The sequence below is a fragment of the Pelobates fuscus genome, chromosome 9 (assembly GCF_036172605.1).
Source record: "Pelobates fuscus isolate aPelFus1 chromosome 9, aPelFus1.pri, whole genome shotgun sequence".
Lineage (NCBI taxonomy): Eukaryota > Metazoa > Chordata > Amphibia > Anura > Pelobatidae > Pelobates > Pelobates fuscus.
Window position 1 is genome coordinate 21818997 of NC_086325.1, and position 25849 is coordinate 21844845.

The following is a 25849-nucleotide window of genomic DNA, read 5'->3' on the forward strand; positions in this document are numbered from 1 at the left end:
AGCAGGCAAGTAGACCCTCTTTCTTTCTTCCTAACCGGGTAAGGTTCTCAGTTGGTCACGGTATGTGGCCAGAATCCTAGGACCGAACTGCAGGTATCACTTGGTACTTCCGAGTGGTGGGGTTACTTTCACTTGCGTGCGTGATGACGTCGGTAGCATAATGGCGCATTTCGCCGTAACGATGGCTTCCTCAGATCTACCTTCTTACTGCCTGTGTCCCACTTTTAAGTCCACCCTGAGTGGGTGTGTTCATCAAATAGTCCGTAAAAACAGCCTCGGATTGGCTAATGTTCAACGACTCATTTGCATATCCAATTAAGTCTCAATCACGGATTTTGTCCGCAGAAAAAGCTCATATACAGCTTGAAACGGAGTACATCAAAATACAGATAAATAAAAATGAAGGATTACATTTAATCAAGAACAACTACAAAGATAAAAATAATTTTATTAAAAATGGTTATATTGAAAAAGGAATTGTACTACAAACGAAAGGAGAAATTCCATGTAAAATAAAAACTTATATTAAGAATATACACTTATTAATAATATATTTTGCACTGATCCATAGACATATAGAGAAACCATACAAAAAAATTATAAATATTATAATACAAATACAACTTGGAATAACTATCTACTAGAGATAATCTTCCACTAATAGAGGGAAAGAAAATGAAATATATTAAAAACATTATACAAGAATATCATGAATAAATCATTTTTTCAAAAATATAATTAAAAAATTCACATTTTTAAAAAAAATCAATATTAAGACCAAAAGGTTCAAGTGTGCAAACTAAATACAGCGGAGTGGTTAATATGACTGTCAGACAGCATGCATTTACACCAGGCTGACCTGGCAGTAATGTGGGTGAGCCTGTCCCCATACATTGTAGGTGAAGCAACTACGTGATTGTGTCACTGGCCTACCCCCTGCCCACTGGCGTACATATTCCTGGACTGCCGAAGTTGGGAGTTATGTAATAATGCTTGAACACAAAACTTTATTGAGAATCTCCCTTAATCACCATTAAATAATATCTGTTCAAAATTAACAAATGGATATAAAGCTTGAATTATTTAAAGGAATTTAAAAACACTAAAAAATGATGGTTTGCATGGTTATATTGTTCAGAAATGCTTAGACTGACGAAGGGAGACTCTCCCGAAAGCTCGTCTTTCAAACAATGTGTTAGACTTGATGATGGAGCAAAATACACCAGAGTAATGGGGGATCACAGTAATGCAGCTTCTTAAATTGAAATAACAGTTTTCTTGATTTACATAATTGGAATTATAGATCAAAATTACTCTACATTTTTATAGCTGAAAGGATCCATCTTCCTCCATTCTAGAACAGCTAATGTAAGCTTTTCCATCAGGTAACCTAATAACCAACAGTTCACCTCCAGATAACTTGCTATGTATCAATAAATGTAAAACCAACTCCAGATACATTAAATGGATCCGATTTATAAACAGAATTAACTGATCTCTAGTATTTCCAGTGAATTAATGATGTATGCCATTCCTTTTATCTTAGGATATTTCTGTTTGGTTAAATGACAAATTACACAGAATTCAGGAAGAATGCATATTGAGCTGATTGATGGAGGTTAGTGCTGTGCACACCAACATGGTAAACGACAGAAGAAAAATCACGCACAGCACCAAACACACTGTTTACTCATTACTGCATGGCACGTATGAGCTGAGAGGAGGAGAACTTATTATAGGATTACACAGTACCAGGTGCTATATGTTACCATTATAGGGAACTAGCCGTAATGACCACAGCTGTTTTCAGAGCTAAAAAGAGAGAAAATCAAACAAACATTCTATTAGTATAATTATCATAAATATAAAAACATATATTGCACAGCCACTAACGTAAAGAGGGCCCAAGTCCAATAATTATTTTGCCCTCTCTCCCAATCACAAGGGTGGCCAAAAGGTAGATTCCCATCTGTTGTACAACTCCCATGACTTATGGGGCTGGCATACATTTTTTTCCAGGGCTGCTTTGTATGCCCAGTCCTGCCCTGCAAAAAGTGGCCGAGCATGGATGTCATTACAATTATCCCCCCCACACACACACAAACACAGCTCCACAGCACACATATAATACACATACAGCTCAGACATACATTCCAGTAACAGTCATAGTGAATGTATACATTATCATTATCACAAATGTGTTACTTACTATTGAAGGAGAATTGTGATTTTGTCCTGAAGAGTAAAAAATAAAATACTGTGTTAGAAACTAGTAGAGTAATTCCATCCTATAATCGGCACATTATTTAACAGGTAATGAATAGAGTCTGTAACACAGGGAGAGCAAACTACAGCCTAAAAACAGGGGTTGGAAAGGTTTAGGGATATCCCTGTGTTTGTCTGAGTTCCAGCTGCTCTGACTGAGCCAGTAAATGCTCCACCTGTGAACATGCAGGGATATCCTGCTGCAGCCGCACTGACTGAGCCAGTGATTGCTCCACCTGTGAACATGCAGGGATATCCTGCTCGTGCTTTATATCAACATATCTTGACATGTTGCTCTGTTTGGTCTGTACAGTTGGCTAGATTGTTACCTGAAAGCTTCTTCCATATTACAAATCCTACAGCGATGCCAATCACTCCAAGAACAGCAATAACACCGATCACTATCCACAGGACGGGGTTTGACCTCGGCTCTGAGTGATAGAGAAACAAAGGTATGATTAGGGGTGAGAAATTCTGAAAATCTAAGGTGTTAAGAGAACCTTATTATTACTTGTCCATAACTTTCCATGGGTACAGCTGGTGGAAGTAAAAGGACAAAAGGTATAAAAAGTCTAAGAGAAAACACAAAATATGACAAACAAATTCAAGAGGTGTTGAGGGCCCTATTCCCATTGGAACTTACTATCTAGATCAGGCTTCTGCAAACTCCGGCCCTCCAGATGTTGCTGAACTACAACTCCCATGATTCTATTAATGAAATAGGCTGAGGATCATGGGAGTTGTAGTTCAGCAACATCTGGAGGGACGGAGCTTGGGGAAGCCTGATCTAGATGGATAGGAGGGGTGAGAGAAGAAAGTTGGGTGAGTAGAATGCATTAGTCACCAAGTGGTTGGCTTCCCTGGGAGCATTTTAAGGAAGTCACACAAGCGGAAAGTCTAAATGCTACCAATTGTATGGCTAACAAAATCCTCCTGTACATCGGACCCATTTCACCAGATCCCACTCTTCCTTGTGCAAAGCTATAGCTCAGGTCTCTTCGGAGCGGAGCAGGAAACAGTGGGACATTGTACTACACAAGCTGCAGAAACAGGTAAGGAAACACCATGGGTCCGCCAACTTCTGGAGGACCTGGGAACGAGAGAGCCAAAGCCCATTCGACCGATGAAAGACAACCAGAGCTCCATAAAGATGGTGCAAATATAGAAACTAACTGCACACACCGAGCACATTGACATTAGATTATGTGATAAGAAACCTGCACCAGAAAGGATTTATTGAGATCTAGCAATTCCCAGCTGACATTTTGACAAAACCCTTAGTTTACTAAAGTGAGAATTTAAAGTAAATTTCAAATTTAAGGCCAAAGTAGTTAAACTGAAGGCATAGCTTCTAGTTCGACTATCTTGGCCTTAAGTTTGAAATAAATTTTGAATTATCACGTTAGTGAATAACTCTGTTTACTTAAAAATAAATGTAGTAGGTTCGATTGAGGAGGGGATTGTTAGTAATAATCGTTAGTGCCTAGTATGAGTGTGTTGGAAGTGGAAGAGGCTCATCCATAAGCCCCTTCCCCCTCCTTTTTTGCAACAAAGTAAAACTAAACTATATAACTTTTTCTGTTTTTAACAAGTTTCCTTGTTTACTCCTCTGTACTGTTGCTAGTGAGAGTAAAAAAAAAAAAAGCCTTTTCAGATTTTTGGGGACCTTCAGCCCCCTATTGTTTGTTAATGGGCCCATTAGGGAGCCAAATAATCTGCAATAATTAGAGAGGTCAGCCTATTAGCTTGCCAACTGGGCTCTTATTGGCTGTTTGCACCAGGGGGTGGAATTGTCAGAACCTAACTTCCCCTGGTGCAGTTGGATCAGTACAAGATATGTGGCTGGCGTCCTTCTCCCTCCTTCCTTGCTCTAACACCTCTCTCCCGTCCTCCCTGCGCTATCAGATCTCTCCCCTCCTCCCTGCGCTATCAGCTCCCTCCCCTCGATCCTGTGCTATCATCTCCCTCCCCTCGATCCTGTGCTATCAGCTCTCTCCCCTCCTCCCTGCACTATCAGCTCTCTCCCCTCCTCCCTGTGCTACTAGCTCACTCCGCTCTACCCTGCACTATCAGCTCCCTCCCCTCCACCCTGCGCTATCAGTTTTCTCCCCTCCTCCCTGCACTATTAGCTCCCTCCCCTCCTCCCTGCATTATCAGCTCCCTACCTCCGCCCACTAATAACCTTGTGCTGGTTGCAGCGCTCACCCTGCTTCTTCTCCTGCAACTGTGTCATCCAATAAACTAACCATTTTAATGTAAACTATTCTAGTAACCTACATCCTACCCGCACCTCGTGCCACTTTACCCCACTCCCTCTAGAATGCAAACTTGTTTGAGAAGGGTCCTCAACATCCTCTGTTCCTGTCCGTCTAACTCATCATGTTACAAATGCTTGTTGTGGCAAACATGCTTATGCCACAAGCTCCTGGAGGATCCTGCTTGCTAGTCTCCCGCAACAAGGACTATGGGCCATGTCCACAAACCCTGTTTGGGAGTTAGCCTGTTTGGCCTCCTGTAGAGAATTTCCCCCAGTTGCCCAGGTTCGGCACTTTCCCTTCTCCCGAATTCAGCCGAACGCTGGCTCCCTGGTGGCCGTTCGCATGCACCAAAACCATGAACAGTCTCAAGGGTACTTGGCCGCGATTGCCTGGAACAAATTTCGGTCTCCAGCGATACCTAGCTGCGATTACTCTGGAACTATTTTCGGCTAGGGGACCGTGTGGTTCCCGGCAACTTGGTCCGGTGGTTTGGACCACTCTGCGAACCACCATGCGATCGCTTTTTGGAGGAAATGTGCCTGAAACTAAGAGGAATAAACTCTGTATTTTGGCTGCAGGAGCTCCCGAAAGATGACCGGCAAAAGCACTAATTGCCCTGGAACTGTTTTGGGCATGGGGTCATGTGTGTGGCCGGTCAGAACTTGTGACACAGTGGTGATTCCCTTGTGCTGTGTGGATCTGAGCGCTATGTATGATTTGTGGGATTATTGGGTGTTTTTATTATGTTTTGGGGTACTTTTATGTTTTTATATTTTGTGTTTGGTTCTCTATTCCTGGGAGATAATTAGCTTACCGGTCTTTAACCCAATTATCTCCCAGGCCCAGAGATCTATGGGAGGGGCTTGTGTTGTATTGAATAGAGACCCTCTGCTGGGAGCCATGTACATAAACAGGCAATTTGGCCATAATAAACCAGTTCCTTTTCACCCTTCACTCAGTCTCGGCTAGTGTTTGGGTTGACCAGCTATACAGCTATAGTCTCTGCAGGAGGGCTTAAAGGGAAACTCCAGTGCCAGGAAAACAATCCGTTTTCCTGGCACTGGAGGGTCCCTCTCCCTCCCACCCACCAATCCCCAGTTACTGAAGGGGTGAAAACCCCTTCAGTCACTTACCTGAGGCAGCGGCGATGTCTTTCGTCGCTGCCTCCTCCTCCGCGCCGCTCCTCCCTGTGATTCCGTCGGTCGGTGGGCGAGACTGATCCCGCCCACCGGCCGAGGAGACCTAATGCGCATGCGCGGCAATGCCGCGCATGCGCATTAGCGCTTCACATAGGAAAGCATTGAAAAAGATTTTCAATGCTTTCCTATGGGGAAATGAGCGGCGCTGGAGGTCCTCACACAGCGTGAGGACGTCCAGCGACGCTCTAGGAAGGAAAATCCTTGCTACAAATCAGGAAGTGACCTCTAGTGGCTGTCTAGTAGACAGCCACTGGAGGTGGAGTTAACCCTGCAACTGGTAATCAAATTGCAATAGTCTTCCTTGACTAAAATGTAACTTTTATTGATTTAAAAAATAAATAAATACTAGAATTCCACCAAGCCACCTAAATAGTATTGCAAGTTACTAAAGCTATCTCAAATAGTTCCTTCCTAAGCCGATACAATCAAAGAAAGTCCTTGTAAGGACTATAGCTCCCAGGACTGTGTGTCGTCAAGTCCTTGAGAGGAAACAGAGCTAGTCCCCTATCATGTTCGAGGATGGACAGGCTCCAGGAGGACCCCAGTAAAGCCACGGCAACTGGGACAGAAGCGCTGAGATTTTCCCCCCGTTCTAGCTAGGTAGCGATCCTTGGCGGAGATACCCTGCCAGGGTACAGGGAGTTCAGCTACATCATACACTTGTAATTTGGTTTTCTGCTTAGCACAGTTTCTGTTTAGTGAATAACCCCAATTTCTATATTCTATGTTGTGTAGACACAGAGACACTGAAAATCCAGGTCTGGATGGGAATTTCAATAATTGACACTGATGTTTTAAAATTAGATAATGTATAATGAAAATAAATATTGAAATAATAATTTCCAGGCCCGGTAAGCTTGCATTATGCTCAGCGATCTTGCAATAAACAGGCCAGAGGATTTACTTGGAGACAAGCTACCATAAACTATCTGCCTGTATCTTATTACAGAACCACACTAAAGAAAGTGTCCTCTGAGGTATTGGTAATCAAATTTCAAAAGTCTCACTTGACTAAAATGTAACTTTTATTGATTTAAAAAATAAATAAATACTAGAATTCCACCAAGTCACATAAATAGTATTGCAAGTTACTAAAGCTATCTCAAATAGTTCCTTCCTAAGATGATACAATCAAAGAAAGTCCTTGTAAGGACTATAGCTCCCAGGACTGTGTGTCGTCAAGTCCTTGAGAGGAAACAGAGCTAGTCCCCTATCATGTTCCTGATGGACAGGCTCCAGGAGGACCCCAGTAAAGCCACGGCAACTGGGGCAGAAGCGCTGAGGTTTTTCCCCCATTCTAGCTGGGTAGCGATCCTTGGCGGAGATACCCTGCCAGGGTACAGGAAGTTCAGCTACATCTTACACTTGTAATTTGGTCCGCGTCACCAGAGGATCCCGTAGGGGATCAGATTTTACGTAGACCGCATGCTGTATGGGAGGCGTCACTTTGAAAGGATAACGGCGTCACCGATTGACACGATCAAGCCACTCCCCCCACGCCCCCACGTGGGTATCACCCAATTGAACCGTAATAGCCTGCGGTCATATGGTCCAAGCGGCAATCCAATTACAAACTGGGCTGGCTGCTTTGTGACCAATCAAGGAACCGCAAGAGACGGCGGGGTAATACACACGCTCGATACACACCGGCAAACTGTTACAGGCTAATTGTTACAATCCCTATATAAACGAGCATAAAGCCATGCAGAGGTTCATTACTCCTGACGACGGCGTGTTAGCACGCTGAAACGCGCGTCGAGTTTTCATTTATTTTTATTTATTTTGTTCAGTTTGTTCACTTAGGTAGCACTTATGGATTAGTTTAGTTAAGTTAATTTGTATTTTTAGCTACTTAGCCAGGAAGACAGAAGGGTAATAGGTAGGCACTTGTGAATCTCACTGTGCCGAGGTAAAATAGTTTTAGGAACCTCTCTTAGGGAGTAGGTTCTTTACTGGGATTGGGGTTTTTGTTTATGGGGGATTTTGTTCTATCTTCCCCCCTTGGAGGTGTCCCTCCCCCCTAACCCTCTACTCTTTCCTCTATCTACCTATACTTTTACAACCTTACAGTTTGGAGGAATTTGTACCAACCACATTGGGTCTGGCTATCTCCCTGTTTAGTAGTTGTTTGGATTTGCATGTGTACTTACACATCTAATCCTTGTGCCTTGTCTTTTCTTCCTGACTATTTTTATCCCCTTATATCCCTAGGACTATTAAAGGTAGGGACTCCTTTCTTATTATAACTCTCCCAATTAGGGACCTTTTGGGGTTCCATACCTATTCATTTTTTGGTTTTCTGCTTAGCACAGTTTCTGTTTAGTGAATAACCCCAATTTCTATATTCTATGTTGTGTAGACACAGAGACACTGAAAATCCAGAGGTCTGGATGGGAATTTCAATAATTGACACTGATGTTTTAAAATTAGATAATGTATAATGAAAATAAATATTGAAATAATATTTTCCAGGCCCGGTAAGCTTGCATTATGCTCAGCGATCTTGCAATAAACAGGCCAGAGGATTTACTTGGAGACAAGCTACCATAAACTATCTGCCTGTATCTTATTACAGAACCACACTAAAGAAAGTGTCCTCTGAGGTATTGGTAATCAAATTTCAAAAGTCTCACTTGACTAAAATGTAACTTTTATTGATTTTTTTTATTTTAAATCTAAAATTCCACTAAATTACCTAAATGGTAACAAATTCCAACAATAATTACATATATACAACGCCTCTCATGTTTCCTGTCAGCCATCAGTGTCTCCTAAGGAAACTTGGATTCTACAGAGAATATCTTCAAATTTTAAATGTAAAGCATGAAATTTGGGGTACATTCGCCAGTGTATACATCTCTACTGATTCTCCATAATGGAGAGACGGGTAGAGAAATAAAAACAAGATGCAAAATACACTAAAAAAATGAAACTATGAATAAATAAAAAAAACGAATATAAAAATAAATGTAGTCCTGATCTAATGGAACTATTTTGGACAGGAACCTCGTGTGCAGTCTGTCAAATTAGGAAATTCCCGAACCCCTGAACCGATATGGGTGATTTTTTAATATGTTGGTCACCCAGATCGTGGTTCTCAGGGGGTTAGGGTGTTTCTCTGTATTTTAAAGTAATTTCTGGGATGTCTGTGAATTGTGGGTTTTTTGTGTCTAGAGATAATTGAGTTAGTTAAGTTCCTGACTCAATTATCTCTCAGGCACAGGGGAGTAGTTTGGGACTGGTAACTAGTCCCCTCTCAAGTCCAGAAGAGGGATTATCTTGTTTGTGTGGGAGTGTCATGGGCCTGCTCAACTGTATCTGAAACGGTACAAGAGCAGGCCATCTGGCCAGATTAAAACATTCCAACTTGTACTCCCAGAACTATGTGTTGTCTGGATACTGGGAGGGGAAAGGGCTAATCACTGTTCCAGTGTGGAGGATTCAACAGGGAAAGTTCTTGTAAGGACTAGAGCTCCCAGGACTAAGTGTCGTCCAGTGCCTGGGGGTTGATAGAGCGAGTTCCCCATTCGGCTCCAGGAGGGAGTGGTTCCAGAACCCCAGTCAAGCCACCTCGACTGTGGGCAGAAGTGCTGCGTTTTGTCCCCTGCTACAGGTAGGAAGCGGTCCTTGGTGGAGGTACCCAGCCAAGGGTACAGGGAGCTCCATGACACTCACCATTTTCTGTAATTATCATATTATTGAGTTTATTACTTTATGACCGATAGAGACTAAAATTACTCAAAAAGCCCACACTGAAAAACGACTCATGATATCTGTGTTATTGTGACACGCACCCCAATTTACTATAAGTGGTTTCTCCAAGCTGATGTGTTCCACGTGGCAGGTGTATTTCCCTGTGTCCTTTAGTGGTACTTCCACAGTAACTGTGATCTGGTAAGTACCATCCGTATTGGGAAGAACTTGTTTGGGTTCATCTGAGGGAACATCAACGTCATCTCTTTTCCAATTCACATCCACGGCCTTAGGGCAAAACCCGTAGACGTGGCAGTAAATCTTTGTGGCTGCATCTGCTTTCTGATCTGAAACCTTCACCTCTGGTCGAACTGAGATTAGAAAAGAAAAATATATAAATAAAATACAGATTAAAGGGTTACTCCAACCCTTAAACAATCACTTTTTTAGATTGTAATGACATATAAGTTAATAATAGGTCCCCAGCCCCCCAAACTGTATTAAAAACTTTTAAACTTACCTTATACCAGCGCCGGGCAAAGATCCCAGTGCTGATCATCCATGCTCTGTCCTGAAGTCACCTGGCATTTGCGTGGTCCAATCACAGGATTCTCAGAGAAGCCTGTGATTGAACAGATTCACTGGAGACCTTTATTGTACAAAAAAACATTCAGTTAGCGGAGAGAGTATACAGTAGGAGGGAGAGAGGGGAAAACTATCTTCCCCTTGCAGGAGCTCTGCATGCTTGTAGGATGAGTTTTACGACTGTCGATGACATATGTTTTTATGCATAGAATTGAAATTGAGCAGCTTGGAACAGAGTTATGGGCTTCCTGAGTCACGTGTGTTGGGGGTGGAACTAGCCCTCAGCACACAATTTACAATAACTCAGTATGTGCAGTTTTTCAAACTGAAACACTACACAGACACTTTCCACCATGATCAAATCACTGAAGTGGTCATGGTGGCAGGAGAAACCCTTTAAATTTAGATAGCAAAGCAAACAAAGACTATAACGATTAACAGATTGAAATACTACAACTTTCAGACACCAACACCTACATGAAATTATCCAGTGATCCAACAGAAAGGGTTGGATTCAAATTAACACCAGATCTATATCAATACCTATTCAAGACCTGTCCTAAGACACCTGTCTTATACACACTAGATAATCCACCAGGATGGCCTATAGTGTCTGCCATAGGGGGGATTATGGAGCCATTAGCCAAATGGCTTGATTATCTCTTTAAGGATACTATCGAACATTTGCCAAACTGTTTAAGAGACACTGCCTGCTTTGGGTAGATCTTCGATTACTTTTTTCTTCAATGTTGTTTGGACTTCTTTGAAAAGAAGGCAGTACTGAGAAAATGGACTGCATCACAAATGAAACTTCTTGGAAGTATTTTGCTGGATTCCAATCAGAAGTCTCTTTTTACAATTGACAAGATTCTGTTTTGTGTGGTGGTATTTTTCTGACCAAAACTCCTGGAGTCTTCCTCCAACAGAAATGTCAACATAATCTACGATCCTTGTTTTTCTCAGAGAGCTTTCCTTTGTTCTTATAGTCAAAAGGCTGTCTCTGGTTTATTCTAGATGTGGGTCTATGAAATGGAATCCCTATACCAAGATTTGTTTCTGCAGAAAAATGTTTTGTTCCACTTGGCTTTTTTCCCCTTCTGCCATCTGTTTGAGCAAATCATCCAGATGTGACCAAAATAGTTTTCTCTGTTCAAAGGGTAGATCACAAAGGGTGTTCTTTGAAGCTGAATCTGCTGATCGAAGCCACACTGTCCTCCTGGCTACATTGGAGAAACCCATAGTTTTAGCACTTCGGACGTGGAATCTGCAAGAAAGTCAGATGCCATTCTAATGTTATGTTAAAGTTTCAAAAGATCTTCCTTGAATTCACCCAAATTAATTTTTCTAGGTAATCTAGCCAGAAACGTTGTGACTTAGCCATTGATGTTTCTGCAATAAGGGCTTTTCTTTGTGCTGCCATTGTGAAAAACTGTTTTATTAAAGAAGATTCTGCTTTTTTATCCCTTTTACATTCCTTTAAATGTTTGTTTTTTGTTGCCACACCAGTTCCTTTCCCATTAATCCTTTTAGTTTCAGTTGGTTCCTGCAGGCAGTTGTTTCAAGTCCTCTGCCCCTTTCTTGCAGGTAAGTGCTGTGTGTGTTTTATTATTGTTTATTTAGTCATGCATATCTAGGCAGTCTAGGACCCACCATTAATTGGAGTATTTTGACGCAGTGGTGGGCTGCATACATCTTGGCCATTTATGTATGTCTAATTCTCCAATGTTTATTGCACATATTAGTACTTAGTTATGTCTCCTCTTGTTTTGCCTTGCATATCTGGTCTTGTTTTATTTTGTCTTGTATTCCCAGTTCATGTTTCCCTCATGTCTTGTGTGCATGTTCTGGGTTCTTCTAGTCTTGTCTTGCTTTCTCCTTAGGTGCCTGTCTTGCCTTGTTTCTGTACTGGATACAAATCTGCTGCAGAGCCTCCCTATCCGCTTCCTGGGATGTCTGCTTATCATCAAGCTCCTAGCTCTTGGAAACCGCAGAAGATGCATCAGGGCCTTGGTATGTGGCCGCAGAAACGCTGGTGCTCAACACCAGTGGGTGTGTGGTTAACCTGCACCAGGCCCTGATGATCCATTTCCACGCTGAGACTCCCATCATCATTAGGCACTCAGGGGTCCCGGTCTCCGTACCGCCATCCGTGACAGATATAAAGACCCTTTTAGGCAGATACTTCCATTTTCTTAACACGAGATCCCTTAAAATACTATTAAATGAAAATGACTTAAGTTTCCTGCATTCGCCAGCATCTTTATCTTTTATTACATCTTAAAGGACCACTCTAGGCACCCAGACCACTTCAGCTTAATGAAGTGGTCTGGGTGCCAGGTCCCTCTAGAATTAACCCTTTTTTTTATAAACATAGCAGTTTCAGAGAAACTGCAATGTTTATAATAGGGTTAAGCCAGCCTCTAAATCCTCTAGTGGCTGTCTCACTGACAGCCGCTAGAGGCGCTTGCGTGATTCTCACTGTGAAAATCACAGTGAGAGCACGCAAGAGTCCATAGGAAAGCATTGTAAATGCTTTCCTATGAGACTGGGTGAATGCGCGCGCAGCTCTTGCCGCGCATGCGCATTCAGCCGAAAGGGAGGAACGGAGGCGGAGAGGAGGAGGAGAGCTCCCCGCCCGGCGCTGGAATAAAGGTAAGTTTTTACCCTTTACTCTCCCCAGAGCCTGGCGGGAGGGGGTCCCTGTGGGTGGGGGCACCCTCAGGGCACTATAGTGCCAGGAAAACGAGTATGTTTTCCTGGCACTATAGTGGTCCTTTAATTTTCCGTAAGACGCTGAACTTCTTTAATAAGACTGTGAAGACTATATTTAGTAAAGTAATTTTCCTCATCAGAGGAGACAGTAGAACCTTCAGAGGCAAAGTCAACTGATGAGGAACAGAACTTGAATCTGTGATCTCAAAATGTTTTCGTGTTTGCCTTAAAAGGTGGTGATTTGATAGCTGTAAGGTACACAGTAAAGACTGTGTAGATTGAATGGCAGCTGTTCTTATGTACAAAATATTTTTTCTACAGAATTTTGGAACCATGACAAGAAAATTGAATCTTTTTAGCCTTTTAGCTTCCTCAGAAGCTTATTTAGAACAATTGCCACAAACTTTCTGGTATGGTATGAACACAGGAGGAACAAATCAAATGTTTTATTTTGCTAGACATTTTCCTTTCTCATTAGTTTAATATTTATAATAATTTACTAGCTAAAATAACTAAACGTATATACAGGCAAGAGTCCATAAGATAGAAAGTCTTACTTTAAGGACCTCTGAGTGTGTTGGAGGGCTGGTGAGAACACACAGCAACAGAACACCTGTATTTATAAAAGTGCCAATTTCTACTGATTATTTGAAAAAAGGGGGTACACACTTCACACATAAAGCAGTTCAGCAAGCTAAAGTGCTTCAGGTGTGTGGAGTGCTCATTTAACCCTTTAAGGAAGGAAGCAACTGTACAAGGTTTGAACCAAAACAAAACCTAGAATGTAAACTATATGTTTGCTCAACCATAATTTACCTCTTTCACATTAAGTGCATCCACCCTTATTATATATATGGCTTTCATTTGACATCAACCATAATTTGATATGAACAAAATCTAAATAACTGTGAGAAATTAACCAATGTACATTTTTTCCAAAGTTCAACATGGCATATTCTACTGTGAATATCAGAATACTAATAGATTTCTATAGATTAAAACACACATATTAGTATTCTGTGAAGTATCATGAATTTCAACAATTCTCCACATGTACAGGTTTGCTAGAGTTTTTGAAAGTTACAGGCCCAAATTTCAGCCTCCGTTTTCATACATGTAAATTTTGTAAATGTCGCTTTTGAGATCGTATGGCAGACAAGGAAATAAAATTACTCCCGTCATGGCATACCGTTTGCAAAAGTGAACAACCCAGCAATATTAAAAAATGGGTATGTCCGGTCTTTTTAATAGCCACTTGGTCACAAAACCTGGCCAAATCAGTGATGTCCCATGAGTGCATCAATGCCCTGTGTACAGGTTTTGGAATGTTACAAGGACCGTTTTTATTCTTATAAATTTGATTGATTAGTTTGCAGAGCCCATCTCACCTTTGAGACAGCAGGAAAGAAAACTACCCCCATTAAAGCATACCATTTTTAAAAGTAGGCTACTCAGGTTATTTCAAATTACGTATTTTGAGTTGTTTGGTCTAGCCGCTTTATATTAGCTGAGCTTAATGTAAACAGGGACAGGCCAAGGTCAGGGGATCCGGAAATCACAGTAGTTGGTATAACAAGCTGGTATGTCGGTACAGGAAGCTGACAAACAGTAATCGGGATAAGCTGAGGTCATGGATCCAGAATAACCAAATAAAGCCACACACATAGTCATTTGCATTACTAGTTAAACTCTATAGAGTACACTTTAAAACATTCAAAAGCACCAAAAGCAAATAGGCCAGGTAGAGATGGGGAGGAGTGGCAATAGTATGTAGACTCCTTTCCAACTTCTCATTTTGTAACAGGCTCTGCACTTTTTGTGCGGTGACTTTTTGCGGACTGTGGGTTGGATTCCGCAAAGATACTGTTTTACGCAGAGTCTTTGAACATCTCCAGATTGAAATGTGGAAGGATTAGGGGATTGGATAAATAAAATATCTCTGTGAGACTTGAAATTGGTGTTTAGTGAATGTGCGAGTGCGCTGGATATTTATTTGTCCGGACAAGGGGTACAATCCCCTCACTTCTAGGGGACACAGGCCACCAGTGGGTTCCGCAAGCCGTGTCCTCTATGTGCAGTGGCCTGGGCCAGGTACATACACACAGACTTAGTAAGGGAATTCAGAAGTCTTTGCAGAGTTTGTGCACCATTACTGGTGGACAGGAGGATCTCAGCATTCCCCTCTGCGGTTGGGCCTTGTTTCTGTTACCATGGCAGCACTCGATTGTACATGGTGCTGGGAATTGCGAGAAGAGCCGCAGAGGTGAAGGGAGAGAGCCTCTACAGCGCCCCGGACCACCAGGGAATATGCTGTTCCCATTCCCTGATACAGGTAAAATACACTTAATAATAATAATAATAATCTTTAAAAAAATAAATAATAAAAATCCTACCCCACAAACTCTCTTACACTACACAGACACAGAAACACACAATGCATCCCTACACAAACAGAAACACACAATGTCTCACTACACACACAGAAACATATTATGCTTCCCTTACACACATGAAGTGAAACACACAATGCATCCAATACACACACACAGGGCAGCCACCAGAAATTTTGGGTACCCTAACTCAGCTCAGGGTCTGGGGCCCGCCTCCAAATACCTCCCACTGAGTCCGCCTCCAGATACCACCCACAGGAATATACACACAGACACAAACACACACACTGATACAAAAGGACACAGATACATACTAACAGACACATATACTGAAACAGACATGCAGGCATACATACTGACACACACATACTGAGACATACACACAGACATACATAGTGACAGACAGACACAGACTAACATACATACAGACACACATGCATGAGGACATGAAGACACATACATACTGTTATGTATTGGGGTGTTATGCAGTCCACCTTCCAGTAGATTGCAGCATAGTGAAGTTATGCACTTGTTCTGTTGTGTTAGTCTCTCTTGTGTTATGTCATTATGTGTGTGTACAGAAGTAAAGAGAAGTTCTATTTTACTGCAATGTCTGAGAGCCATTTTGTGAATATATAACATGCAAATACTTTAAACTGGCGACGAGGATGGGATGTCAGTAAATGGACACTGCAGTATATATATAAAGGAAATAAGATCAGCCTGAGTGAGGAAGTAAAACTTTCCTTTTGGAATTCTATTATCTACAAATATCTCCATCATGGCTTCTCTGGGACACATGGGAATTTGATCTGGCTAATCCAGCCTCATGGGACCCATATGCTGACCGGTTAGTGTTTTTCCTGGAAGCTAATAAGGTGGCGGATGCTATTCAGAAGAGAGCTGTGTTACTGAGTGTTATTGGATCCAAGACTTTTGATACTGTCCGCTCACTGATATCTCCTGCTAAACCACAAGACTACTCATTTGAAGAAATACAGGCACTGTTAAAAAATCATTTAGCACCCACCCCATCTGAAACAGTGAGGCGTTTTCATTTCAATAGAAGAAATCAGAAACCAGGTGAAAACATTGCAGCATACATTGCAGAACTGCGCAGGCTGTCTGAAAATTGCAATTTTGGTGCCAGTTTAGAATCCTTGTTAAGGGACAGGCTTGTGTGTGGGGTGCAAGATGAAGCACTGCAGAGCAGACTGCTTGCAAGACAGAATTTAACTTTTATTATTGCACAAGAGGAAGCGCTCGCAATTGAAGCTCCATTTAAAGGAACTTGTTATAGTTGCGCTGGAAAACACAGGCGTAATACCGTATATACTCGAGTATAAGCTGACCCGAATATAAGCCGAGGCCCCTAATTTTACCCCAAAAAACTGGGAAAACGTATTGACTCGAGTAGAAGACTAGGGTGGGAAATGCAGCAGCTACTGGTAAATTTCTAAATAAAATTAGATCCTAAAAAAAATATATTAATTGAATATTTATTTACAGTGTGTGTATAATGAATGCAGTGTGTGTATAATGAACGCAGTGTGAGTGTATGAATGCAGTGTGAGTGTATGAGTGCAGTGTGTGTATAAATGCAGTGTGTGTGTATGAATGCAGTGTGTGTGTACGAGTGCAGTGTGTGTGTGTACGAGTGCAGTGTGTGTGTGTACGAGTGCAGTGTGTGTGTATGAATGCAATGTGTGTATGAATGCAGTGTGTGTGTTTGAGTGCAGTGTGTGTGTATGAGTTCAGTGTGTGTATGAATGCAGTGTGTGTGTATGAATACAGTGTGTGTGTATGAATACAGTGTGTGTGTATGAATGCAGTGTGTGTGTATGAATGCAGTGTGTATGAATGCAGTGTGTGTATGAGTGCAGTGTGTGTATGAGTGCAGTGTGTGTATGAGTGCAGTGTGTGTGTGTACGAGTGCAGTGTGTGTACGAGTGCAGTGTGTGTGTATGAATGCAGTGTGTGTGTATGAATGCAGTGTGTGTATGAATGCAGTGTGTGTATGAATGCAGTGTGTGTGTATGAGTGCAGTGTGTGTATGAGTGCAGTGTGTGTGTATGAATGCAGTGTGTGTATGAATGCAGTGTGTGTGTGTATGTGTGCAGTGTGTGTGTGTATGAGTGCAGTGTGTGTGTGTATGTGTGCAGTGTGTGTGTATGTGTGCAGTGTGTGTGTATGAGTGCAGTGTGTGTGTGTATGAGTGCAGTGTGTGTGTGTATGAGTGCAGTGTGTGTGTGTATGAGTGCAGTGTGTGTATGAGTGCAGTGTGTGTGTGTATGAGTGCAGTGTGTGTATGAGTGCAGTGTATGTATGAGTGCAGTGTGTGTGTGTGTATGAGTGCAGTGTGTGTATGAGTGCAGTGTGTGTGTATGTGTGCAGTGTGTGTGTATGAGTGCAGTGTGTGTGTGTGTGTGTATGAGTGCAGTGTGTGTGTATGAGTGCAGTGTGTGTATGAGTGCAGTGTGTGTGTATGTGTGCAGTGTGTGTGTATGTGTGCAGTGTGTGTGTATGTGTGCAGTGTGTGTGTGTGTTGCAGAGCCTTGGTGGGGGGTGGGCAATTTCCTTTAATTTTTAATTTTTATTTTTTTTATTATTATTATTATTTATTATTATTTTTTATTTAATTTCATTATTATTATTTTTTATTATTATTTAATTTAATTATTAGTATTAATATATATTTTTTTCGTCCCCCCTCCCTGCTTGATATATGGCAGGGAGGGGGGCTCTCCTTCCCTGGTGGTCCAGCATTGGCAGTTCAGTGGGGGGCTGTGGGGGCTGGCAGAGAGCTTACTTACCTGTCCTGCAGCTCCTGTCAGCTCCCTCCTCCTCCGCGCCGTCCGGTCAGCTCTTCTTTCAGCTCACACTCTAAGTCTCGCGAGAGCCACTTACACTGGGAGCTGACCGAGGTGCTGAACTGACGGCGCGGAGGAGGAGGGAGCTGACAGGAGCTGCAGGACAGGTAAGTAAGCTCTCTGCCAGCCGCCACAGCCCCAGTCTGTATTATGGCAATGTAAATTGCCATAATACAGACTATTGACTCGAGTATAAGCCGAGTTGGGGTTTTTCAGCACAAAAAATGTGCTGAAAAACTCGGCTTATACTCGAGTATATACGGTACATGTCGTTTTCGAAATGCAGTTTGCCACACATGTAAACGTACAGGTCACATACAGACAGTTTGCCAAAGACAAGCCAGTGGAATTAAAACCAAATATAAGAATGTGAATAAAATACAAACCACAGCGCACTCTTTTAATACTCCTCATACCTTTTCAGATAGTGAAATGACTGCAGGTGTTTACTCAAATGACTATGTGAATAAAGTGGAAAATTCGCCATCAGGACTGAAGATTTACACTGAAATTGTGCTGCAAGATGTTCCGTGCAAAATGGAAGTAGATTGTGGGTGCGCATATTCTTTGATTTCAGAAGAGACATTTACATTGTAAAATATGGTAAATACAGAGGACACTTACGTTTAACCCCTTAACGCCGTTACGGCGTTCTATGCCATCGCGGCTTTAAAGGGCTTTAAAGCCGTTGCGGCGGCATAGAACGCCGTAACGGCTTGCAGCCCCAGGAGCAGAGGTGTACTCACCTCCGCCGCGATCCTCTTCTGGGGGGCTGTCTGAGAGCCCAGGCAGCCCCCCTCCGGCAAATGAGGCCCCCGGGGGCCATGTGATCGCTCTCAAAGAGCGATCACATGGCACCCTATAGCTGGCTATGGATCTGCCAGCAGGGGGACTGTTTAAAATATTAGACAGTCCCCCTGCTGGTAGGTAGTGTAAAAAAATAAATATTAAAATGTTATAAAATAAATTAAATGCCTTTTTATATATATATAATATGTATATATATTATATATATATAATATATATACATATTATATATATGTAACGTCATACGTAATGTATTTTAATATTAATATTAGTATATATATTAATATTAAAATACACTTAGAATGACGTTACATATATATAATATGTATATATATTATATATATAATAGATCTACATATATATATTATATATATACGCATAATTACAATAATAAATAAATAAAATAATTAAATAAATAAATAAAATATTGAAACAAAATATAGAATAAATTATATATTCATATGTAATTTCATTCTAACTGTATTTTGTTATTAATATATATATATTGGAAACAGAATACAATTAGAATGACATTCTATATATATCTATCTATATATAAAATACAAATAACCGCAAATATATATAGAGAGATAAATACATATAATTACATAAAAGATTACATTAGTATACACGTAGAATTTATATACCTATAAATGCATATATATTAAAATTCTACGTGTATATTTAAGTAATTTTTTAACATAATTATGTCATTTGATTAATTAAAATTTGATTGACATGCCTGACAACACAGGGAGAAAGTGCAGAGAATTTAATTCGCATGCACTATATTAGACCCTGTAACTCTCCAAGACACCATAAAACCTGTACATAAGGGGTACTGTTTTACTCGGGAGACTTCGCTGAACTCAAATATTAGTGTTTAAAACTGGTAAATTGTATTACAACGATGATATTTTAAGTAAAAGTGACGTTTTTTGCATTTTTTACAAACAAACGGCACTTTTATGGACTATATTATTGTTGTAATATGTTTTACTGTTTTAAAACACTAATATTTGTGTTTAGTGAAATCTCCCGAGAATAACAGTACCCCACATGTACAGGTTTTATGGTGTTTTGGAAAGTTAGAGAGTCACATATAAGGCTTGCATTTCATTTTTTTGACATTGAAATTTGCCAGATTAGTTATGTTGCCTTTGAGACCGTATGGTAGCCCAGGAATAAGAATTACCCCCATGATGGCATACCATTTGCAAAAGTAGACAACCCAAGGTATTGCAAATGGGGTATGTCCAGTCATTTTTAGTAGCCACTTAGTCACAAACACTGGCCAAATATTAGTTTTTTGCTTTTTTCACACAAAAACAAATATGAACGCTAACTTTGGCCAGTGTTTGTGACTAAGTGGCTACTAAAAAAAACTAAACATACCCCACGTTCAATACCTTGGGTTGTCTACTTTTTCAAATGGTATGCCATTATGGGGGTAATTCTCATTCCTGGGCTACCACACCGTCTCAAAGGTAACATTACTAATCTGGCAAATTTCAATTTGAAAATGGAACGTTCTATATTTGACCCTGTAACTTTCCAAAACACCATAAAACCTGTTAATGGGGGGTACTGTTGTACTCGTGAGACATCGCTGATTACAAATATGTGCATTTTGTTGCCGTAAAACCTAACAGTATTATGACATTTAAAGCTAAAATGTGAGGCGGAACTACAAATTTAAAAAAAAATTTCAAATTTCTCACAGTTTTTTTTAATTTTATTCATAATAAATTGTTTCAAATACAAATATTTTATATGAAATGAAAGCCCTGTTTCCCCTGAACAAAATGATATATAATAAGTGTGGGTGCATTTAATATGAAAGAGGGGAACTACGGGTGAACAGACATATAGCGCAAATTCCAGTTTTTGTTTACGTTTTGTTTTGATCAGAACGTGTACTATTGACTCCGTCCTGAAGGGGTTAATAATAGGTAAGGGACAAAGAGCAAGTTTGTTAGGTAGAGAGTGGTTTGAACCCTTAGGAATTTATTTAACTGGAGTTAATAATGTATCCACAGATATTCTACAGAATGTGATTGATCAATTTAGTGCAGTTTTTGAAGAAGGTCTTGGCATGTTTAAAGGCCCTCCTGTTTCTTTTGTATTAGATTCAACAGTACCCCCAATTCGTGTGAAGCCTCGCAAAATTGCATTAGCTCTCAGACCAAAAATAGATACTGAGATTACACGTCTTGTGGAACAAGGTATACTTGAACCCATAACACACCCAAAGTGGTGTACACCCATAGTTCTGGTGATGAAACCAAATGGGGATATTAGAATCTGTGCTGACTACAAATGTACAATCAACAAAGCGTTGCAAGAGCATCCCTATCAAATTCCAGCTGTTAATAAAATTCTTACTACTTTGGCAAAAGGAAAAGTATTTGCCAAGTTGGATATGGCTCAAGCCTACCAGCAGTTACCTGTGGATGATGAGGCTGCTGATGTACAAACAATAATAACACACAAAGGAGCTTTCCGAGCAAGACGTTTGCAGTTTGGAGTTTCCATTGCTCCTGGCATATTCCAGAATTTAATGGAGGACCTCTTATCTGGACTTCCAGGTGTAGTGCCTTATTTTGATGACATTCTTATTGGAGCAGATTCTATACAGTCATTGGCTGCACAGCTACAACTTGTTTTACAACGTTTTCTTAATGCTGGTCTGAAACTTAAAAAAGAAAAGTGTGTTTTTGGTGTAAGCAGCGTGGATTTCCTTGGTTACCAAGTTGACGCACAGGGCATTCATCCAACTGATTCTAAGGTTGAAGCTATCCATAGAGCTCCAGTTCCAACAAACAAACAAGAACTGCAAGCTTTCCTAGGGTTGCTTAATTTTTACCATTCTTTTCTGCCTGATAAAGCCACTGTTGCTGAACCTCTGCATTGTCTTCTAGATAAAGATGCTCCATGGAAGTGGACTGACGTTCATACTACCGTTTTCAGCACTGCTAAAAACCTGTTGACAGTTTACTTGTACACTATGATTTTGGAGAAACCGCTCAACCTCACCTGCGATGCTTCTCCGTATGGCATAGGGGCTGTATTGAGCCACACTTTGAGAAATGGGGTTGAGGCTCCTATTGCGTTTTATTCACGGACTTTATCTACTACAGAGAGCAATTACACCCAAATTGACAAGGAGGCTTTAGCCATTGTATCCGGTGTAAAAAAGTTTCATGACTATTTGTATGGGCGGCGGTTTACTATTATAACAGTCTGTTCACCAGCAATACTCCTCAACGCATGCTCAGGTGGTCCCTTATGCTGAATGCCTATGATTGTGAGTTCAAGTATCGTCCTGGCAAGGATATCAAACATGCTGATAGATTAAGCCGATTACCTTTGCTTTCTCCTGACTTCCTTGTTCCTCCTATGTCTGATGTCTTCATGTTGGAATCCATTCCAAACCCTCCGTTACATGCAAGTGACATTGCTTGTATGTCTGCCAAGGATCCTTTGCTGTCCCGTGTGCTCAACTGGGTTTGGAGGGGGTGGCCAAAATCAAAAGTGGAAGACAAGTTTAAACCATTTGTACTGCGCCAACATGAACTATCTGCCTATAAAGGGTGCCTATTATGGGGAAACAGAGTGGTAATTCCAAATGCAGGACAAGCTCGAGTATTGCATGCTCTTCATGAAGGACATCCTGGAATAGTTGTTGACTCCTTTTCAAAATGGTTAGAAGTTGTTCCAGTTACATCTGCTACCTCAGTCACAGTCATAAAGATTCTAAGGAGGCTGTTTGCTACACATGGGTTGCCAGATACAATTGTGTCTGATAATGGAACACAATTTACCTAATCAGAATTCAAAATTCTCATGGCAAGTAATCTTATTCGACATGTTACGATTGCACCATTTCACCCATCATCAAATGGTCAAGCTGAGCATATGGTTCAGACTACCAAAGACTCATTAAAGAGAATAATTGAAGGAGATTGGAATCGTAGACTTGCAAATTTCCTTCTGAAACAACATGTGACACCATGCTCAAGCACTGGTAGTAGTCCAGCAGAGCTCCTTATGAACCGATGTCTTAAAACTTGTCTGGATCGTTTACATCCTGATTTGACATCTGAGTTACAAGAGAAGCAAGAATTGCAATTCAATAAGAACTATAATGCTTCCACTGTGAGAGTATTTGCACCGGACAGTGCTGTCTATGTCAGGAATTATGTTTCTGGGCCTAAATGGATACCTTCAAAAGTACTTGTGGCCACAGGACCTTTGTCATACAAAGTTCAAATTCCTGATGGTAGAATATTACAAAGGCATGTCGATCAGATCCGGGAATGGAGTGATGAGATTGTGCCTGCTGTCGGTCCCAGTCATACCGAGTTTTCTGTGATACCAGATGATGTGGAACCACTAGGTGATACAGGTGTCAGTTCTCCAGGAGTTGTTGTTGCAGAACCAGTTCCTTGCGGTCCATCTGAGAGAGCACAGGAAGAAGGGATGGGCACAACTGAAGGTCCAGGTGAAGCAGCTCCAAACATGGTTTTGGGGCGCCCAAGAAGAAATATTCACCCTCCCAGTTATCTCAAAGACTTTGAGGTCTAGGGGGGAGGAGTGTTATGTATTGGGGTGTTATGCAGTCCACCTTCCAGTAGATGGCAGCATAGTGAAGTTATGCACTTGTTCTGTTGTGTTAGTCTCTCTTGTGTTATGTTATTATGTGTGTGTACTGAAGTAAAGAGAAGTTCTGTTTTACTACAATGTCATTTTGTGAATATATAACATGCTAATACACTAAACATACATACACACATACAGACACCGACATACATACATACACACACACACATATACATACAGACATACTGACAGACATACAGACACTGACATCCATTCATAATGGCATACAGACATGCATACATACATACATTCAGACTGACATACATGCATATATACAAACATACTGACAGACATACATGTATACAGACATCCATACACACAGACATATGTTCATAACGATATGCAGACATACATTCATACTGACATACAGACATACATACACATACATGCATGCATACAGACATACATACATACACACAGACATACAGACATACATGTATACAGACATCCATACACACAGACATATGTTCATAATGATATGCAGACATACATTCATACTGACATACAGACATACATACACATACATGCATGCATACAGACAAACAGCCATACATAGACATACATGCATACAGACAGACAGACATACATACACACAGACAGACAGACAGACATACAGACAGACAGACATACAGACATATATGCATGCAGACAGACAGACATAGACATACATACAGACAGACAGACATACATACAGACATATATGCATGCAGACAGACAGACATAGACATACATACAGACATATATGCATGCAGACAGGCAGACATACAGACAGACAGACAGACACATACATACACACACATACATACATACATACATACATGCATACAGACAGACATAGACATACATGCATTCAGACAGACAGACATACACATACACACAGGCATAGACATAAAGACATAGACATACATACATGCATGCATACAGACATACATACATACATACATACATACACATACAGACATACATGCATACAGACAGACATACATACACAGACATACATACACAGACATAGACATACATGCATACAGACATACATACAGACATACATAGACATACATACATACAGACATACATAGACATACATGCATACAGACAGACATACAGACACATACATGCATACAGACATACATATATACAGACAGACAGACAGAGACATACATGCATACAGACAGACAGACATACATACACTTACATATAGACATACATCCATACATGCATGCATACAGACAGACATACACATACACACAGGCATAGACATAAAGACATAGACATACAGACATACATGCATGCATACATACATACATACACATACAGACATACATGCATACAGCCAGACATACATACATACACATACATACACAGACATACATACACAGACATAGACATACATGCATACATACATACATACAGACATACATAGACATACATGCAGGCAGACATACATAGACATACATGCATACAGACAGACATAGACATACATACATACAGACATACATACACAGACATACATAGACACACCCGAACTGCACACACTTGAATTCCCCAATCTCCCGAACTGGAACCAGGGGAATACTCCAAACTCCTGAACTTGAAACACACGAACACTGGAAACAGCTGAACAGGAAAAGCATACAATCCGCTTATACTCCTGGCAATCAGCATACAATCCAATTCCCCCAAATACGAGACGACACCTTGGTTTGAGGGTCAAGCAGGAACTAATTTACTGGGGCTACCTGCCCGGCTTTTATGCAGATCTCCCACCTGGTGGACACTCCCCTGGGGGACCAGATGGGAAACTGGGAAACACATTGGACACTGACCAATCACAGACATACACCTTTAAACAATCCCACAATCCATCACAATCCCTCCTCTCTATCCTGGAGACAACTGGGAAGCAATCGAATTATCTCCAAGGACAGAGGCAAAACTCCATTACACACATGGCAGACAAAGGACAATAAAATACATAAAAATACACACTGCTACATTTATTACATAAAACATATACATTCTACATATCCCCAGATAGCTTAGATCTGAGCGCACATTATTACCGAATGGCGCTCAGATCACACACATACAGTTCAATCGCCATGAGGCCAAAGTCTTTCCCATAGTCTTTCGTTACACGAATAGGCTCCATGGCATGGCTATCTGGGGTGATACTGTTCATACTGTAAAACTACCGAATGAACAGTCATTCGGTTCCACTACCGAATGCGGAGGTAAGGAGGCTGGCGGCTCAGTGGTGTTCGCGCAATTAAGTGCCCGTTTTCAGTTCCATAGTTTGGGTGCTGAACACCACTGGCCGTTCGGGAGTTAAAATGGCCGTTGCCACGTGTTCGGCAAACGAACAAAGGCCACCCAGCGTTCGTCAATTAAGCTGCGGTTAACCGCAGCTT

At 41.0% G+C, this 25849-nt stretch overlaps 1 protein-coding gene across 1 annotated transcript in view; it reads right to left on the reverse strand.

Moving 5' to 3' along the window:
* Positions 1-1550: 1550 nt before the first annotated feature.
* The window catches only part of LOC134572487 (class I histocompatibility antigen, F10 alpha chain-like), a 34880-nt gene continuing 10581 nt past the window's right edge, over positions 1551-25849 (reverse strand). Inside the window, exons 4-7 of the mRNA XM_063431477.1 lie at positions 9517-9786; positions 2595-2696; positions 2210-2235; positions 1551-1812 (exon numbers count right to left, since the gene is read on the reverse strand). Coding sequence (XP_063287547.1) covers positions 1807-1812; positions 2210-2235; positions 2595-2696; positions 9517-9786 — 404 coding nt within the window. The 3' untranslated portion in view covers positions 1551-1806. The remainder of the gene's footprint in view (positions 1813-2209; positions 2236-2594; positions 2697-9516; positions 9787-25849) is intronic.